At 38.9% G+C, this 17,406-nt stretch overlaps 1 protein-coding gene across 1 annotated transcript; it reads left to right on the top strand.

Moving 5' to 3' along the window:
- The first annotated feature begins 3,660 nt into the window (after nt 1-3,660).
- Nucleotides 3,661-15,844, top strand: LOC146473276 (protein arginine methyltransferase NDUFAF7, mitochondrial-like). The gene is made up of 12 exons (XM_085118491.1): nt 3,661-3,752; nt 3,832-3,917; nt 4,668-4,727; nt 5,069-5,149; nt 6,267-6,374; nt 7,444-7,614; nt 9,792-9,941; nt 10,333-10,385; nt 11,116-11,323; nt 11,445-11,550; nt 12,275-12,342; nt 14,109-15,844. The coding sequence occupies exons 1-12, from the start codon at nt 3,677-3,679 to the stop codon at nt 14,256-14,258; spliced, it is 1,317 nt and encodes a 438-aa protein (XP_084974617.1). The 5' UTR covers nt 3,661-3,676; the 3' UTR covers nt 14,259-15,844.
- Nucleotides 15,845-17,406: the final 1,562 nt, after the last annotated feature.

Below are 17,406 nucleotides of genomic sequence, written 5' to 3'. Positions count from 1 at the left end.
TTGGATTTGCCTTCATTGTGCCCCTTGCTGGGTGATAACTGAAATCTTAAGTGATTCACTTGACCCAAAATAACAGAAGCACGCAATCAACGTGCTAAAAAATGACACTGAAGAACTCTGAACAGTCGATTGAACTTCAGCGCATAGCTTTTGTCTGTCCTATAATTTGGAGTTCCTTGCTACCTGCATTGGGAACGTAAAATATAAACAAAGATATGGTTGTATAAAGACCACAGCTGGTGGCCCATGCAGCCATAACGGTTCCAACCATGCACAATTAGAACGGCGTGAAAATTTCTGCGTTGAAATTATATTGAAACCCATCATTAAACATTAAAAAGGATGTGGGAAAGCCGGCGTCCTTATAATTAAAGTCAGTCATTGTATTTTATTTTATTTTTCGTGTTTTTACCTCGGAAATAAACAGAAGATTGAAACAATGTTTCATTTTCCCACTCTCCGTTTAATTTCCCTTTTGTGCCCGCAAGCCGTCTCAAAACCCGGGCATAAAAATATTCAAATTTTACGCCTCGACAGTAATTAAGACTCTTAACACTTCAAAGCAAATTATTTTTATTGCGGAAAAGCTCTGTGGGGTTTACAATTAATGTTTGAACAGTAGAAGTCATAAATCGTGATGATAAACTATCTAATCCAAAAAGCTTTCGCGCAAGCCAAGGATAAGCCCCCTATAAAGTCGATGATTTATTGCAAGTTATCACTCCGTTCGATTGAAAGAAACCGATCAATCAATCAGCGTGGTTGATTGGCAAAAGACTTTGGGGGCCGTTAAAAGCTAATTTTAAGATTAGAAGAGTTAAGATACTTCCGGCGGTGCTGTAATCTAGTTAACGACTCTATAATCTAAACAAATCCCAACTTAAAAGTTAGCGAAACAAAGAGAATTACTCCCCTCTCCGCTTACAGATTTATGTCTTTTTTGGAACATATTGTTATACGAGATGAAGCCAGGAGTCAAGGTCAAAAAATTTGACTTTTACCTTAAAAGACGTATTATCTGCATCTAGAAGAACTTAATTATGTCTCTCACTGTACGAATAAGAAAATGATCATGATCGATATTTAATAGTAAAAAAGAATTAACTGTAGAAAATCGTACTTTTATATATGGCTATATATTATGCTTTTTAACATATAAAACACCATAGAAAGCTTACTACGTCAAGTTAAGTCATAAATCGTTATTACCTCGGAATAATCAAGAGTCTCGACTCTTGATTATTAACGACCTAAAGACAATACTTTAAGCGGCAAAAGGCACGCTGATAAATTCAAACCGTGATCTGAATTTCTAGAATCATGATTTTAGTGCGTCAAGGCCAGAATTGAATACATTCTTCTGACTACATGTCATACAAACACGTCACTTAGCAAAGCATGCAGCCTTAAAAGGTTGAAGTATGGACTTTTTGGATCAGTAGTTAACTGCTAATTAGATCAACAGTTTACAAGATTCTTTGGTTTAGAGACAAGGGAGTGTAAAGTAAAGCTGATTTTATTTTATGAAAAGATGTTTCGAGTTCAGACGGCACTGAGGACACAATTAATCCGGATTAACGTTATTTTTATGATAACGTTATTTTCATGATAGTGGAGGGGTAAATGATTTGTGAATACAGACAATGATCTTTACTAATAACAGAGCCCCCTTGCAATCTAGTTTCCCCTCCCTCACTTTAATTTCTCTTCCTTCACTATAAAGTGTTAGTAAACTTCACCGTTACCAGGAAAAATATGTCATGAACACGAAAAGGAAACATTCGCTCAGAAATAACATTACTTAGTAAAGGCGGAAATACCACCCAAGGGAACGTAAAAATCTTTAAAAGTAGAAACAGCTCATGACCCAGAAATACGTTTCCTCTCGTGGGCGTCAAGTTATACTCAACCCAGATTCGAGGAATTGAAACTGGTATTCGGAAATTCCCCAAATCGCTGTACAGCCCGCAAGTAATTTCAGTTCACGATCTTTCGCTACATAATTATATCACTTATCGTCACATTTCCCAGACTAGGCAGTGCCTGGTTAAATAAATCAGTTTCCATAAGGAAGTGCTACCCGGCCCAGATTCCCAGAAAATGGTGATGTCCGTCATCAAAATGGAAATTACACGGTCCTGTCTTCACACTTTCTTTAGCAATCTATTTGGTAGCCGAGTACAAGGGTACAACCATTTTGAAAATAACCTAAAGTTCAGCTAAATCAGCCAGTATGCTCTTGTTAAGTAACGGTAAGAAGTCTAAATCACTTTTTTTTTTTTTTTTTTTTTTACCGCAGAGCCTGCCGCATGTTAAACAAAACATGGGAGCAAAAATATACGAGGTGTGGCACATATTTAGCACGGCGTGTAAATCGGGTCTAAATTAAAATTGGCAAAAAATAGCGATTTTATTTATTCAGTTAAACAGATATATATACAGGGAGTATCAATTTTAGCATAGGATGGTTTGAATGGAGTCCTGTATCATAAAATTAACTTTAATAATGACAATAGTATGAAAGAAGAAAATTACTGAGTTTCATTAGGTTCTCGTCCACTTAAATTCCATCTATTTACGCACTGGGACCCCACCTGGCTCCGCCTCATGAACGAGACATTCTCGTTAAAAAGTATACAAGTTTTTCTCTTCCCCAACAAAACGGCTTCCGCAGTCTATTTCTGATCTGAAAAACCCCTTGTTAATCCCAGCACAGCGCATCTCAAAATTTAGGGCGGGCCATTTTCATTTTTAGTTTTCGCACGTCACCAAGCGTCAGTCTTAGCACAGTACAAAAAAAAAAAAAATTCCGGGCGACCGTGACGAAGGCTTGTTCTTATTCCGTTCTTACCCTAAATTAAATTTACACATCGAGTGTGACATGCCAGATCAGTCAACCGGCAGGCAACTAAGCCATTTAGCGTGTAATTTACAGCCACTTGAAAATGTCATCGGCCTGGGGTGGCGAAACCAAAATATGCGGAAATAGCACAATTTGGAGGCCACTTTAGCAGAAATTGCATATAGCTTATAATTTAGCTGTCCCCCGGCTAAATAGTTGTTACAAAGCAGGTGAACTAGTTTAAAAATAGAATGATTGAGCGCACTGATCCGCCATTAAGAAATGAAAGTTGCACCAGGGGGCATAACCAGGTTATGGCCCCTGGTTGCACGAAATTAACAATCTACTTCTTATTAAGAATGTTTGGTTTATCAATTGGTCACCGTTAAGACATTCGAGTAGTGCTGTTTCGAGCGTTGGCCCTTCGTCAGAGCGAATATCAGGGCCGTTCTGGCAGTCTTGTAGCTAAGTTGACAAAAAGCTGGTAAACTTTATAAGCTTTATATGTAATGCCGGATGACCTAAAACACCAGCCATAAACTTACATGCCAGTTGTCTTAGTGAGTTAGAGCTGAACTTCTGTGAGTATGTAGTAAAGTTATTTGATGTATCTGTTGGCCAGGAATTGTGGTAATTTACTCAGTTCAAAGAATACAGCAGCGAGATCCAGAAATATTATTAGTTAAAACTAAAGTAAAGGTGTGAAAAGAAAAATCGACAACAGAGACCACGTGGAAATTTAGAATTCCACAAAACTCGCGCGCGTTAACCTCGCGCGACTCCCGCGTTTTGTTATAATTTCATCCCCAGTCTTTCTATTGCATAGCGGCCAACATGGCCGCCAATATGGCTGCCCGCATTGCTTGGGTCTTAAAAATCAAAACAAGACTTTTCTCCGAATATATCTCAGGTTAGAAAGTCATTTTGCATGGCGGTGAAATGCCGAAAAATAGAATTTTAAAGTGTGGAATTCAAATTGTCCCTTGTAGCTCCCGGATTGAATTCGTGTCGAGGTTTGTCATCCACAAATTTGGGCAATTTCACGCTTCAAGACCATCTCATTAACAGGATAAAGGTACAGTATTTATTTGAATGACTTGTGTAAATTTTTACGCCAATGCAAGCTTGAGTGTGTTAAGAGTTAAATTTAAAAGCTATTTAAACTTTGCATCAAGTGATTAATTAAATGGGATTTAGATAAAAGTCTAGTTTCTCCTAACATTTAGGGTTTTCCATAAAATCACAAAGGATTTCAGATTGCAAATAGACTTCGAACCACGTAACAATATGACAACCTTTCTAAGTAATCATGAGGAAAATAAAGGTTGTTGTTGTTGTTGTTCTGTTTGCTGTGTCTGAAATCATTTATATGGAAACCAATGTTTTGCAGTCATGCGGTTCAAATTCATACCGTCATAACTCATATTTGGCCAATTCTGCTGTCTCAAGGATAATTATGCAAGCAGAAACAGATCACTTTTTTTGCAATTTTTCGCAAATACCCTTTTCAGCCATGTCGAAACCCAGTTTATCTGCAATCATTTGCCATCATATGCAAACATATACTTTGAATAAAAGCTAATCAAGCTAATATTTTAAGCTGTGGTCAAATGGGACATGGCAATCAAAGCAGGGATATAGCAAAGAAAAACCTCAGCAGGGTCATTTATAAACCCTGTCGGCTCTTTTGGACTGTGATACGATCTCTTTCAGATGGTGAAATTTACAGTTTAGTTTAGCTGAAAACTCAGTTTTCACCCTAACTGTTCTTTACTACAGTTAGTTGTAAGTTAGTTGTACTGATAACCATTTCTTGTGCTAACAGGCATCTGGATCACTCACAGTCGCTGCGTTTATGCAAGAAGTCTTGACAAACCCACTGTCGGTAAGTACAGCTTTATGGTGTTATTTCCTTTCTTTTTGTCAGGAATAATGATTTTGTTGCTACAGTTTTTGGAGGTATTTAGTAAGTGAACCCCTTCAGATGGCTGACATGTTTTCCAGAGTTTAATGTGCAAGACTTAGAGATTGTCTGATGAACGGTTTCCTAGATGCGAAGCGTAGAGGGTAACTGTGAAATTTTGCATGCCTAATTGGCTATCTATCATCTTGTATCCAACGAGCGCTTGTGGACTATTGTCAAATATATATATATATATACACCCTTTTCTTGAAGATGGTCAAAGGTTCACATATCTAAATTATCTGTATTAATTTCCATTTCAGGGATACTATATGAATAATGATGTGTTTGGTCAAGCTGGAGATTTTATCACTTCACCTGAAATCAGTCAGGTTTTTGGAGAGGTAAAGTTATTTGAAAGGCACATAAGGTAATAAGCACGCAGCCACAGAGTACAATGTAAAACCAGGAGCTAAGCTCTGATTCCTTACATTTGGCATCTATCCAGTGACCAACAACAGCCATTCAGTAACTATTAAAATAGAAAATTTTTACTAAGTTAAGGCTAGTTCCTGGATAGCTGTCTGTAAAGGTCAGACCATAATTACTTACGAAATATGTTTGGTTTTATCAGTTCAGAGTTTTAAAGGTAATTTGGCCAATGTAAAGAGATTCAAGTAAGAGTGTTTCACTCAGATGAATTTTTGTTTTCCGTTAATTTTTTTACTTTTGTTTTCTTTTTTTGTGTGTTTATCATGATTTCCCTACCTTCCCTAAATTCTATTTGTTCTGTCTTTGATTGTAATAACTGTAATAATATTGACTTTATCCTTAAACAGTTGTAAGTCTGGCCCACCTAGATTAGCTCTCGCTACCTGCCGGCCAGTCTCTCTTTTGTGCTAATTTTTTGATTTTTCGAATAAACATGAACTTTAGGCTTACACTTGAAACATCAGCAGTCGAATATCATTACAGTCGCCAAATTACCTTATCAACTCTGTTGGTGAAACCAAACATTCATTTGCTCTCCCCACCGATTCAGCAGCACAGTTTGTTTAGAAACTTACCCACTGATCCTTAAATTTACAAACACTTAGATCACCCTGAAATTGACCTGGATTCCATCCAGGTTTGGGGAAGGGAGACAGTTATGTTCTTCGTAGCTTCATGCTACAAGCACCTTAGTCCCATTAGAGTGCACACTAGTGTATCAGTGACTGGGAGTTGCATTACCTTTTTGGAGTTAAACATATTTAGTAGTAACTGGTGACTTTTTCAGTGGTTAGAAATTGGAAAGTGGTCTTGTTTTGGGTGGACTTCTTTTAGGGTTTATGTCGAGAATAATGGTCAGTTAAAACTGGGCCCAATGGCCCAGGATGTAACCCAAAAAGTAACTAAGAGGATCAACCTATATTTTTTTTGTTCTCACAGAGTACCCCTCCCCCTCCCACCCCACCCCCACCCCACTGGGACTATGGTCTGAGCATGACTTGCCTTCCTCATATATTGAACTTTACTAAGCTTGTAGGTGTATGGTTTGTGAACCAGTGGATGACATCAGGAAAGAACAATGTCCAGTTTGTAGAACTGGGACCTGGGAGAGGGACCCTAGCTTCTGATGTGTTAAGGGTGAGTCATAGTTAAGATGTTGTAATTTGTTGTACATTGTACATGTACGTAATACTATTTTGGTGACAGAACAAATGTTTCTGACCTGTTCGACATTTGAGAAACTTTCCTGCAATTGTCTGAACACAAGCCAGGTGACTGTAGTAAGAACTGACTCCTGATCAAGAAGTATTACAAATTGACCCCCCTCTGTATGCAGAGCTCGTATGGGTCATGGAAAACCTGGAAAGTCATGGAATTTTAGAATTTCATTTTCCAGGCCTGGAAAGTCATGGAATTTAGGTGTGGATCATGGAAAGTCATGGAAAATTATGTTTTTTAAAAAGTACAAAATAAATTGGGGGTTTTTTGCGAAGGAAATAGTAGAAACATACCCAAAATGGAAGACAATCTCCAAGGAAATGGTCAAATTTAGGTCATGGAAAACTTGGAGAAGTCACGGAAAAGGTCATGGAAAGTCATGGAATTTTAAAAGCTCAAAAGAGTACGAACCCTGTGTATGCCTCAAGCTACTAAGTAAGGGAAGACCTATATATTAAGTGTTAGGGAAGTGATCCTTTACTCCTTTGATAGCATCCCATCCAAGAATCCAAGATTCTCCTGGGGCATTTTCCATTTAGCCAAAATTTGTGGTTTAGCTGAATGAAATAGACTGGCACTCGCACTGGCACTCGCAGATCAAACAAAATTTGCAGTACAAATGGATGACCTTCGGAGGCACTCCACTTTTTCCCTTCCAAAATTACCATTCCATTTGCACAAAATTTCCATTTTCCAATTTTTGGTCATCTTGCACCATCACTGCACCATCACAATTACCGGTACATTTTTTTGATCAACCAATGAGATTTGCAAGTTTGGAAAGAATGGAGAAGAGTCTTTCCATTTGACAAGGAAAATTTCCAAATTTCCAACCGAATAGTTTGGCTGAATGAAAAGCACTCCCAGTCTCTTCATGCATGCTAAGACACTGGACAAAATCACTTATGTGCCTCTTTCATGTAAGGTAGTCTAGAGGAAAATTAACCACTGCATTACAGAGAAACATAACCTTTGTTTTGTGCAAAAGGTGTTTCAGAAGTTCCCCGACCTCCACAGCAAACTTTCAGTGCATTTGGTTGAAGTAAGTCCAGCCTTGAGTGAAATTCAGGAAAAGACGCTCACTGGTAGGGTAAATAATACCCAGGAAGACAAGAAAGAAAGACAAGATGGATCAACACAAGGAAATGAGGGAAATGAGGTACAAAGCAAGAATGCTTACAGTGTGAAGTGTGTTACTGACAGAGTGTTTTTCATGCATGCATTTTCAGAAATTTGACCATCAGTGTTTATACATGTACACAAGCTCTTTAACTTGTTATTTTCATTCTGACTGAAATTATCAGATGGTAATTTCACCATGATTTTGCTCTTCCTTTTGCTACCGTGCATACGTTCTGCGCATTTTGAGATGGTCTGAAAAAGTCTGGTCTCTAAAAGGCAGTGCCTTGTAAAACAGGTATATTTTTGCACGGTTTATAAGTAGGCTGGAAAACTAGATCTTGGCAAGGGTTATTGGCATCCAAAAAGAAAATTGGGGGTAACCACGCATTTTTCAGAGATAATTAAGCTTCAATTTGTGAAAAAAATGCCATACATTGCTTTGTATTTAAGTGGTTTTAAGAATTATTGCTGCTTAATAAATTATCTGTGAAAAATGTGTGGTTATCCCAATTTTCATTTTGGATTCCAATAGCCCTAATGCTAAGATCTGCTTTTCCCACGTAGTCATAAACTGCGCAAAAATACCTCTGTGTTAGTAGGCGCCATCCTTAAGGTTACTGTATAATTTTAGAGGTGTCTCGCATCCGGTTTAAACTGTGGATACCTAAACCCCTATATCAAACTAAAGCTTATAGAGCTGGCTATCAAACTGTACCAAGAATTTTGAAATAAAATGAATTCCTGCATTTTTCATGACCTGTAAATACAACCCTCCAAATCACCTTTTGAAAGCTACAAGTCAAAGCGAATTTTGTTTTTCACTAATTTAATTTGCTCCTCACTTTCCAGATCCAAACCGCTAAAAAAACATATCTGCGTTTTGCCATACTCCATTGCAGGAAAATGTTACAGAACATTTTCGAAATAGGATTAAAAAATGTGGAGTGATTGTACAAAAATTGCTCTCGGAGAAAAAATATTTGGAAAGAAAAACTTCGCTGACATGTTTTTGTTGTTTATATATGTTAAACTAGCTACTGTCCAACTTTGAAGGCAAACGAACAAATTCCCTCTTTAAAGTGTCCCCTTAAAGTGAAAAAATTGATTTGAGAAAACCGCGCTAAAAATTCGACAAATATATTCATTTTATTTCAAAATTCTTGGCATAGCGTGATAGCCAGCTCTATAAGCTTTAATTTGATGTAGGGGTTTATGTATCTACAGTTTAAACCAGATGCGCTACATTGCTTGGACACGAGACACCTCTTAAGGTATATGGTAACCTTAAGGTGCATGTATGAAAGCAGTTATTGTTTACTCAAATTAGCCATTTATATTTAACAACTCTCAAGTACTTTTGAGTTTAGCAGCCACTTGTACTTTAACTATTTCTACTACTTTTTGGCCGGGTGATAAACTTTACGAAAAACATAATTTCAGAAGATCCCTTTCGACATCTTCAGTTCTTAAGATGTGTATTAACCCTTTTACCCCTTATGTCAAAGAACAAATTCTCCTATCTTGTCCCAATACTTTTCTTATAAATGTACTGGGGAGAAATTATTAAAATATTAAGAAATTCACCTTGGGTGATGATATCCTTAATTCTCATGACCTCGGGGGTTGAATTATAAGCATTGATATTACAAGGAGAAATTTGATGCTGATCACTGTTAGGGCTTAATGGGTTAAATAGTGTTCACAAAGAGCTACTCTAAGGATGGTGCAGGCCTCTTTTTGCTAATGTGGAATTATTCTACACAACTCAGGATTGTCAGCCGAATATGGGTTTCTTTAACCCTTTAACCCCTAATATCAAAGAACAAAATAATTCTCCTATCTTTTCTCCACACTTTTTTTACAAAAGTGCCGGTGATCATATCCTTAATTCTCATGACCTCAGGAGTTGAATATGCATTGTATTACAAGGAGAATTTTATGCTAATGACTGTTAGGGCTTAAAGGATTAAGGACAGTGTCTTGTAATTCAAATTAGGGGTTACCATGCATTTTTCAGAGATAATTATTATTTCCTTCAATTTGAAAAAAAATGCCAAATATTGTAATATTTTTCAAAGCTTTTAGAATTGTTGTTGCTTAATTATCTCAGTAGAAGAACCCTTGTGCACCATTAATTTTATCCTGTCTGTTATTAAATGAGTTTAAAATTTGTCTCAATAATATTGTTATATTATAATATTATTATTATTTTAGGATGAATCAGGATTTTGTTACAAAAGGCGTGCCACTCGGACAGGTATCCCAATATCATGGTATAGAGCAATCCAAGACGTCCCTTTTGGAGGAAATCTCTTTTTCCTGGCTCATGAGTTCTTTGATGCTCTTCCTATTCATCAATTTCAGGTTCTCTTCATTATGAATTTGGTATTAGTAATAATATAATGTGCAGTTGCAGAAAATATCCATACTCCCCCCACATAAGGTTTTTTGTTTCGCATCCCTGTCCCCGGCCCAGGAAATTGCAGTTTAGCTTCATACTTTGCTTCTAAAATTTTGACTTTAAGACCCCCCTCCCCTTGGAATTTCCAATGACCTTCCATAGGGTGGGTATGGATTTTTTCTGTAACTGCACAATAATTTTATTACAACTGGTCTATACTACTAACTAATTTTTACTGTAAAACTAAAGAAACTATGGTAAAAGAATAATTTTGAATTTTTATAGAAAAGCAAGGTGTTCCTGAAAAATTTTGCTCAAAATTGAACGTTAGTGCTATTTTTTGCTCTTCTGTAGAAAACAGATCAAGGCTGGCGGGAAATTCTTGTTGATGTTACACCGGAGAAAGGGTTGGTACAATCAGCTGCAGTCTGTTCATAACCTATCAATGATGCATTTCTTGTTTTGTGATTTTAGTGGATTAAATCCTTGCACAGTTACCCCCCCCTCCCCCCCCCCCCACAAGAAAAAAACAAAATATCTCCTCAACAGAGCACTTATTTTCATTGTGTTATTTCAGAAAACATCCCTACCCCTCCCATGGAAGGTTTGATGGTTTGCCTTATACCCCCACCCCCACCTCTCAGTCTCTGGAGTTCCAGAGTTCCAATTTTGGCTCCATACTTTCCTTTGAAAACTCTGGGTTTTAATCTCCTCCTCCCCAACCTCCCACCCCCCTCTCCACGCAGCTCCACAGAATCTCCATGACCTTCTGTGGGTTTTGGGGAGGTATGGGTATTTTCTGGAAAAACAAATCAACAGGCTGCTTGGCTGATTTTTGTAAAATAGCATTTCACCACAAAATTGTGCTCTTTGCATTACATCATGCTTCCTTGTTTGTGTTTCAAAATATTCACTTTCTTTTCATCTCCAAATCACTGGAAGGCATTAAATCGTTAAGTGTTTGCTTCCAAATGGTCCTTTTATTGAGAAATCGCTCCTTAAGGGGGCTTAGTGACTTTTCTTTGGTTTGGAATGTACCTTTTCATGAGAGGTTTGGGCCCCTCATCAGCCAATTTCTAGAATTAAGCCTGGTTGCTTACATACACTGATCTATTCAAACGTTGGCTTTTTATATAGGTCCTCTAACCTAAGGTTTGTCCTAGCCCCTGGTCCCACAGTAGCCTCACAAACACTGGTGCCTCATGGGACCTCGTCCAACCAGATAGAGGTGTGCCCTCAGGGAGGGGCTGTTGTGGAACACATGAGCGAGGCCATAGCAAAGCATGGAGGACGTGCCCTGATTGTGGATTATGGTGAAGATGGTAGCAATAGGCACACACTGAGGGTGAGTTTTCCAGAGTTTTGATATTACATCAAAGGAATACATTTAGGCCCCTTCCAACCGTCTGCGTTTTCGATCGTCTCTATTTGAAAACGGAGATTTTTTTGTTCTCGTGTATTTTCAGGCCTTCAAGAAGCATAAATTGCACGAGGTTTTGGAAGATCCAGGTAATGCTGACGTGACTGCGAATGTTGATTTTTCCTACCTCAGAAATGCTACTCGTGGGAAAGGTTAGTGAGTTTCCTTTGAAAAAAATGCTTCGTCTCCAGGGCGCCAGCTCATTTCGCATAAACGGCGTGAAAAAAGGGGCGCAGGGCTTGGTGGGAAGGACGCCCCATAACACCATGCGCTACCAAAGAAAAATGCCTGGGGACAAGGCAGCTTGGAAAAGTTTTTTTAAGCGTCTGCTCAGAAGAGGTATTCGTTTACAGAAGGTTAAAAATGTAGTTTTATTATTTGTGTGACTCACTGGGACGCAGGGTGTTGACTGGGTCTCCATTCAGTGAGGACTGAGAGCTGCCGGTGATTGTGTGTTGTCTGTTAGTCTGTTCCAGGCATCATCCAGGCTGCGTGTAACGTTGTTATAAGCAAATAACGTCAAACTGTCACCAGGAAACACGGTGATCGGAGGAAATTTTGCGATCCGATCGAGCTGCAAAAAGAGAATGCCTTCACTTCCTGTGCCCCGGTAGAACTTATTCCTGACAATAATTTTGCTTGCGCATCCCCTTTCTTTCGCTTGCCAAAATCTGAATGCTTGAAACTGAGTATCTGTCTGATTACGAAGGGCTTCTTGTACGATATGTGAACTTTTTTATTAAAAGCAATTTCTTATTGGTTAAGTTTATCACTATCATTTCGAACCAACACCAGTGTAGCGTACACCCTGATAATTTTGGATGTGTCACAAATTCTTGCCTTAGAATTCGTTATTTCTTTTGTTCGCCTTCACAGTTCAGACGTTTGGTCCAGTTCCACAAAGGTCGTTCCTTCAGCAAATGGGAATTGATATGAGAATGAGGGTAAGTGAGTAAGTAAGTTTAGCCAAGTGTACGATACGTAATGGAGCCCACGGAGCTCTGGTAGGGTTTATACTCCTCAGACGTTTTGGCCTGGTGGGACTGTGCCTCTATTGTTATCAAAACCTAACGGAGTTTTGACATCACAGTTTAGAATGATGTCATCTGACATGCGATATCGATTGTCTCTTTCTGTTTATTTCTGTTGTTCAAACTATAAATAAGGACCTCCACAGACGAGGCAACTGTTATCGATAACCTTTTAGTTGCCGATAACAAAAAGTTACCGATGACAAAACATCTCGTGTGTGAATCAAGTTATCGACTACAAATGGTGAAAAATAAAGTCGTCAACAACAAAGTAGTTTTCCTTTTCAAAAGATAACAAAACTACCGCTTTGTTATCGACAACTAAAGTAGTTTTCCTTTTCGAAAGGAAAACTACTTTAGTCGTCGAATGATAACAAACGCGGCAGTTTTGTTATCAGCAACTCACTTTCTCCCGTCTGTGAGTAAGTCATGGATTATTAAGCCATTAACTGTACGATGTACACATGCGCATCATAAGCAAGTTTTCAGGCTCCCTCAAAACATACAGGTTATCGACAGCTAAACTCTTCGCATGTGGAAACGCATTCCGAACACTAACTGTTGTCGATTCAATTAAGTTGTCGATTGGAAATAGTTGTCGATAGCAATTTGCCTCGTCTGTGGGGGCCCTTAAACCTATGAAACTTCAATCTTAGTACCGTCTTTGCTCGAAGAAACATTGCACCTGAATAAGCGCCGTATATAAGACTGAAAATTAATAGAGCGCTTCTAAGTGAGCGTGGCATAACCAAAACCAAAACCAAAGTTATTACTCTGACCAATCACGACAGCCTTACTTGGCGCAATGAACCAATCAGAACTCGAAGCAAATTCATGTACCGGCGTCAAGCGCGGGAAAACGCGCGCGAGCAGCGCACGATTTGTTTTGCCTCTCATTGGTTGAGAAAGTGGCGCGTGTTTTGCCAACCAATCACAGAGCGCAAAGAAACAAAAACAAAGGAAACGCCAAATTACTACTTGCTGCTGCTGCTGTTGTTATTGTTGATCTTTTAAGAAAAAAAGTAATTTTGTTTTATTTAAAATGTTGTTTCTTGATATGATTTTAAATAAGCGCCTCCGCCAAAGCGTACATCAAGACGTACGCCAAAACATACATCAAGATAAAGACAGACAGAAGAATACCCCCTCTGTTGTTGGTAGAGCAGGACTATTCATATCGCGACAAACGTAATCTTTTCTTCGTCAACGAGAAATTTCTGCTCAGATTTTGCTACCCTTGTATTTTCTACCCTTTCAGTTCACAGTCTATTTTTGCAACCCTTTAAAATACTAAAATTTTCAATGTCGCTACTCTTATGCATACTGCGAGGGTGAAAAGGTCCCCTTTGGAGTAGAGCCTCCCGGTAGTGCCCAATATGGAATAACCCCCGTTCTCCCCCCGCCCCCCTCCTGGCCCCCCGTCGGGGTTGATTTTGTGGGTTCGAAGTTCGGAAAAAAACACATCGTTGTTTGACGGCGCTGCCGCCGGGCAAAAAGGGAAAAGGTTGCCTCAGCAGCCAAAGAAAACGATAACAGGAATTAAGAGCAAGAGGGTGCTTGAAGAACCCGGAAAGGACGTTAAGAGAATTTCAAACCACCCCATTTTGTGTCGAAAATGTTTGTTCAATTATTACTGACTTTCTTTGTTTGTTTAATTTAGAACTTTTTTCTCTTTCAAGGTCCTTCTTGAAAACGCCGATTCTTCTCAAGCAGAAGCGCTACAGAGCGGCTATACAATGTTGACAAGTCCATCAGAGATGGGTGAAAAATTCAAGATGTTTAGCCTTGTACAGCATGGTCTTCCCGAGCCAGCTGCCTTCAGAAAATAACAACAACTAGGAGAAGTACAAGGTGGTTTCTAGGCTGTAATCACAGAGTTTATCTAAGAAAATTACGGCTTTAGGCGACGATTCGCGTTTTTTTCAAAAGTCGTCGTGATTATTACAACTCGTTTTAGATGCCAAATGTAAGTGAAATTTCCTGGAGTTGAATTATTGGAGACCGTACCCAAGTTTAGAAAGAGAAAGAAAAATTCGTCGTCGTGTGTTCACCATCAAGTCAACGCATAAAAACATGGGACTTCTTGGGAACCACTTACTACTCGGGACTGCTTGGGCTCGGGGAAGGATGCAAAAATGCACTAGGACTTTTTGTTCCAGCGTGAAAGGGACGAAGTTGCGGAAATAAATGCCTAAAGAAGGAGCACAATAAAAGCATACAATCGAGGACTGCAATGTATTTTGAACAGGTATCAGACCGGCTTTGAATTGTCGTAAAAACAAAACCAAAGTAATCCCTCTAACCAATCAGAACACACGTAAACAGCGCAATGAACCAATCAGAACTCGAAGCAAATACATGTAACCGGCGCCAAGCTAAGCGCGGGAAAACGCGTGCAAGCGAGGCACGATTGGTTTGGGTTGAGAAGATGGCGCGAGAGCCGCGTGGGAATACAACGAACAACTTTTTAACTATTTTGGTTTTATGTTCCCGTTGTGTCCGCACTCAACTCGGCACTGAAGACAGACACTGATGTCAAACAGTATACTTATCTTTAATGAAGTAATTACTTTTTTTTTCAAATACGTATTCATTATGGGTTAATTCACTTTTTTCCATTGCGTTTCTTTATGGCATTTGAAAGCGGTTTATGACGGATAAACATTGGTTAAGTGTTAAATGTCTTTTAAACCCCTTCGCTTTAATGAACTTTCCTGTTTGTACACCTTTACAGTGGAACCTCGATTTAACGAACCTCCCTATAGCAAAGTCCTCGGTGTGACGAACGATATTCTCTAGCATGGAAGAGAACCTCGATTTAACGAACCAATTTCCCTAGTCCCTTGGACCTTCGTTAAATCGAAATTCCACTGTAACAAATTATTATTACAGTGGTAATTAGTTTTACATTGTATAGTGTTTATTTTGTTACATTGTAACTAAGATAGAGCGGTTTCCATTTGAGTGTCGTAAAACCAAAACCAAAGTAATTACTCTTGCCAATCGCAACAGATGTAAACAACACAACGAACCAATCAGAATTCGAACTGGCGCCAAGCGCGGGAAAACGCGTGCGGCCAACACACGATTGGTTTTGGTTTGGATTCCCATTGGTTGAGAAAGTGGCGCGAGTTTTGTTAACCAATCACAGAACGTAGGAATGCAAAACCAAAGCAACGCAAAATTACTTTTGACACTCAATTGAAAACCCCTCTATACATTTTCCAAAACAAATAGTATAAATCACAGTAATTGTCAGTGATTATAAAGTAACTACTTCAGACGCAGTAGTGACAAGAAATGTACTGTGAAATAACCAAGAAAAAATGTTGAATAATAATAAAATGTAAAAAAAAAGGAAACAGAAACAGATTTAATTGCTAAATGCATTATTAAACAGTTATCAGTATGTTCACTTGTATCTATGGTTTCTTTATCAAGATGTGTGTGCACGATGACGTTTTATAAGTCATCGTTTGTCTTCTATTTTTAAAGTGCTTTGTTTGCAGTTGATTTACCAGAGCTAAGTTCCGTATAAACCTCCTCGGGGCCTTTGTTATTCACTGCACTCTTTCACTGCACGAGCAAGTTTTCCTTCGCAAGTTTGTCCACAGTTTCTACTCGTTTGTGCGCAAAGATCATCACGCAATCTTTCCTCCCCAACGGGATGTTGGGAAGGAAAGATTGCATGACGTGCCAAAAGGGCGTCTGCGGGGGAGGCTAGTTGAACACATGACAGTGGCGGATCTAGAGTGAGGGCCAGGGGGCCTGCCCCACCCACCACCCCTTATATTTTAGACCAAAACCAAGGCCCGTGGAACCGAGGTCCTGAGATAATTTCGTTTCACAAAGAGAAGCCATTTCGAGTGTTGAACGCCAGTTTTTATGCCACTTTTCTGAATTGCTTCAAAATGGCACACACTACTCACCGCTGAGAATGTACTATTTTGAAGAATTCGAAGAATCAGTCTTTCAAATTTGTACACTGCATTTACGGAACACCAAGTCTGGTAGGCCAGTTCTGACAAATAGAAAGCACTCAACCGATGATTATGATTATTGAATTCGGTTTTGAACTTTCATTGAGTTTCGTTTTGTGTGTGCATGCTAAACCAACGCCCCAATGTGTAAACTACAAGTGAAAAAAAGTTTTATTAAATTGGCCCCAGTACCTGACCATGATAGACCCTTATCACTCGGCGGCCATGTTGAATCTCGGGGGAATAAAAAGCTTTGTTTTTGCACGGCAAACCTCGCACTGAATTCGCGTCAGTGCGAGGCTTGCCGTGCGAAAACAAAGCTTTTTATTCCCCCGAGATTCAACATGGCCGCCGGGTGATAAGGGTCTATTCAGTGCAGAACTACAAGCTCCAGTGCCCCAGCATTACGTTCAGTTTTCATTTACATGTTTACCGCGCAACACATCCGACTGCGTATTATAGAACACCAAGCCGACTTAATTAATTACAATCAAATTAAAAAATATTAATCAACTGAATTTAATTCTAATTGAAAATACTAATCAATTACAATTCTAATAAGAAACACTATTTAAAGGTCTTAGTTTTTTTAAATGCCATCAGAGCGGTTTCCAAAGTAATTACTCTGGCCAATCGATGTAAACAACACAACGAGCCAATCAGAATTCGAAGAAATAACATGTAACTAGCGCCAAGCGCGGGAAAACGCGTGCGGCCAAAACACGATTGGCTTTGGTTTGGATTCCCATTGGTTGAGAAAGTGACGCGAGTTTTGTTTACCAATCACAGAGCGTAGTAATGTAAAACCAAAGCAAACGCGAAATTAATTTCCACACTGAATTGAAAACCGCTCTGATAGACTGAATTGCGGGTTGGTACCTTGTTCACACTGGTATCCGTTAGGTGCCACTCCTGATCATAATGCTTGGGTAACAAGTGTGAACGCAAAGTATACGTACGTAAAATAAACTATCTAACCCTACAATAGCGGAAATAA

Source organism: Pavona decussata, unplaced genomic scaffold (genome assembly GCF_977016875.1).
Source record: "Pavona decussata unplaced genomic scaffold, jaPavDecu1.1 SCAFFOLD_94, whole genome shotgun sequence".
NCBI lineage: Eukaryota > Metazoa > Cnidaria > Anthozoa > Scleractinia > Agariciidae > Pavona > Pavona decussata.
This window is presented reverse-complemented; position numbering and strand designations above follow the sequence as displayed.

Excerpts from the sequence above, each read along its gene's own strand:
- LOC146473276 (XM_085118491.1), top strand. The coding sequence starts at position 3,677 with ATGGCCGCCAATATGGCTGCCCGCATTGCTTGGGTCTTAAAAATCAAA. Across the intron at positions 3,918-4,667 it reads ATCTCATTAACAGGATAAAG|GCATCTGGATCACTCACAGT; the intron begins GTACAGTATTTA and ends TTGTGCTAACAG. Across the intron at positions 7,615-9,791 it reads AAGGAAATGAGGGAAATGAG|GATGAATCAGGATTTTGTTA; the intron begins GTACAAAGCAAG and ends TTATTATTTTAG.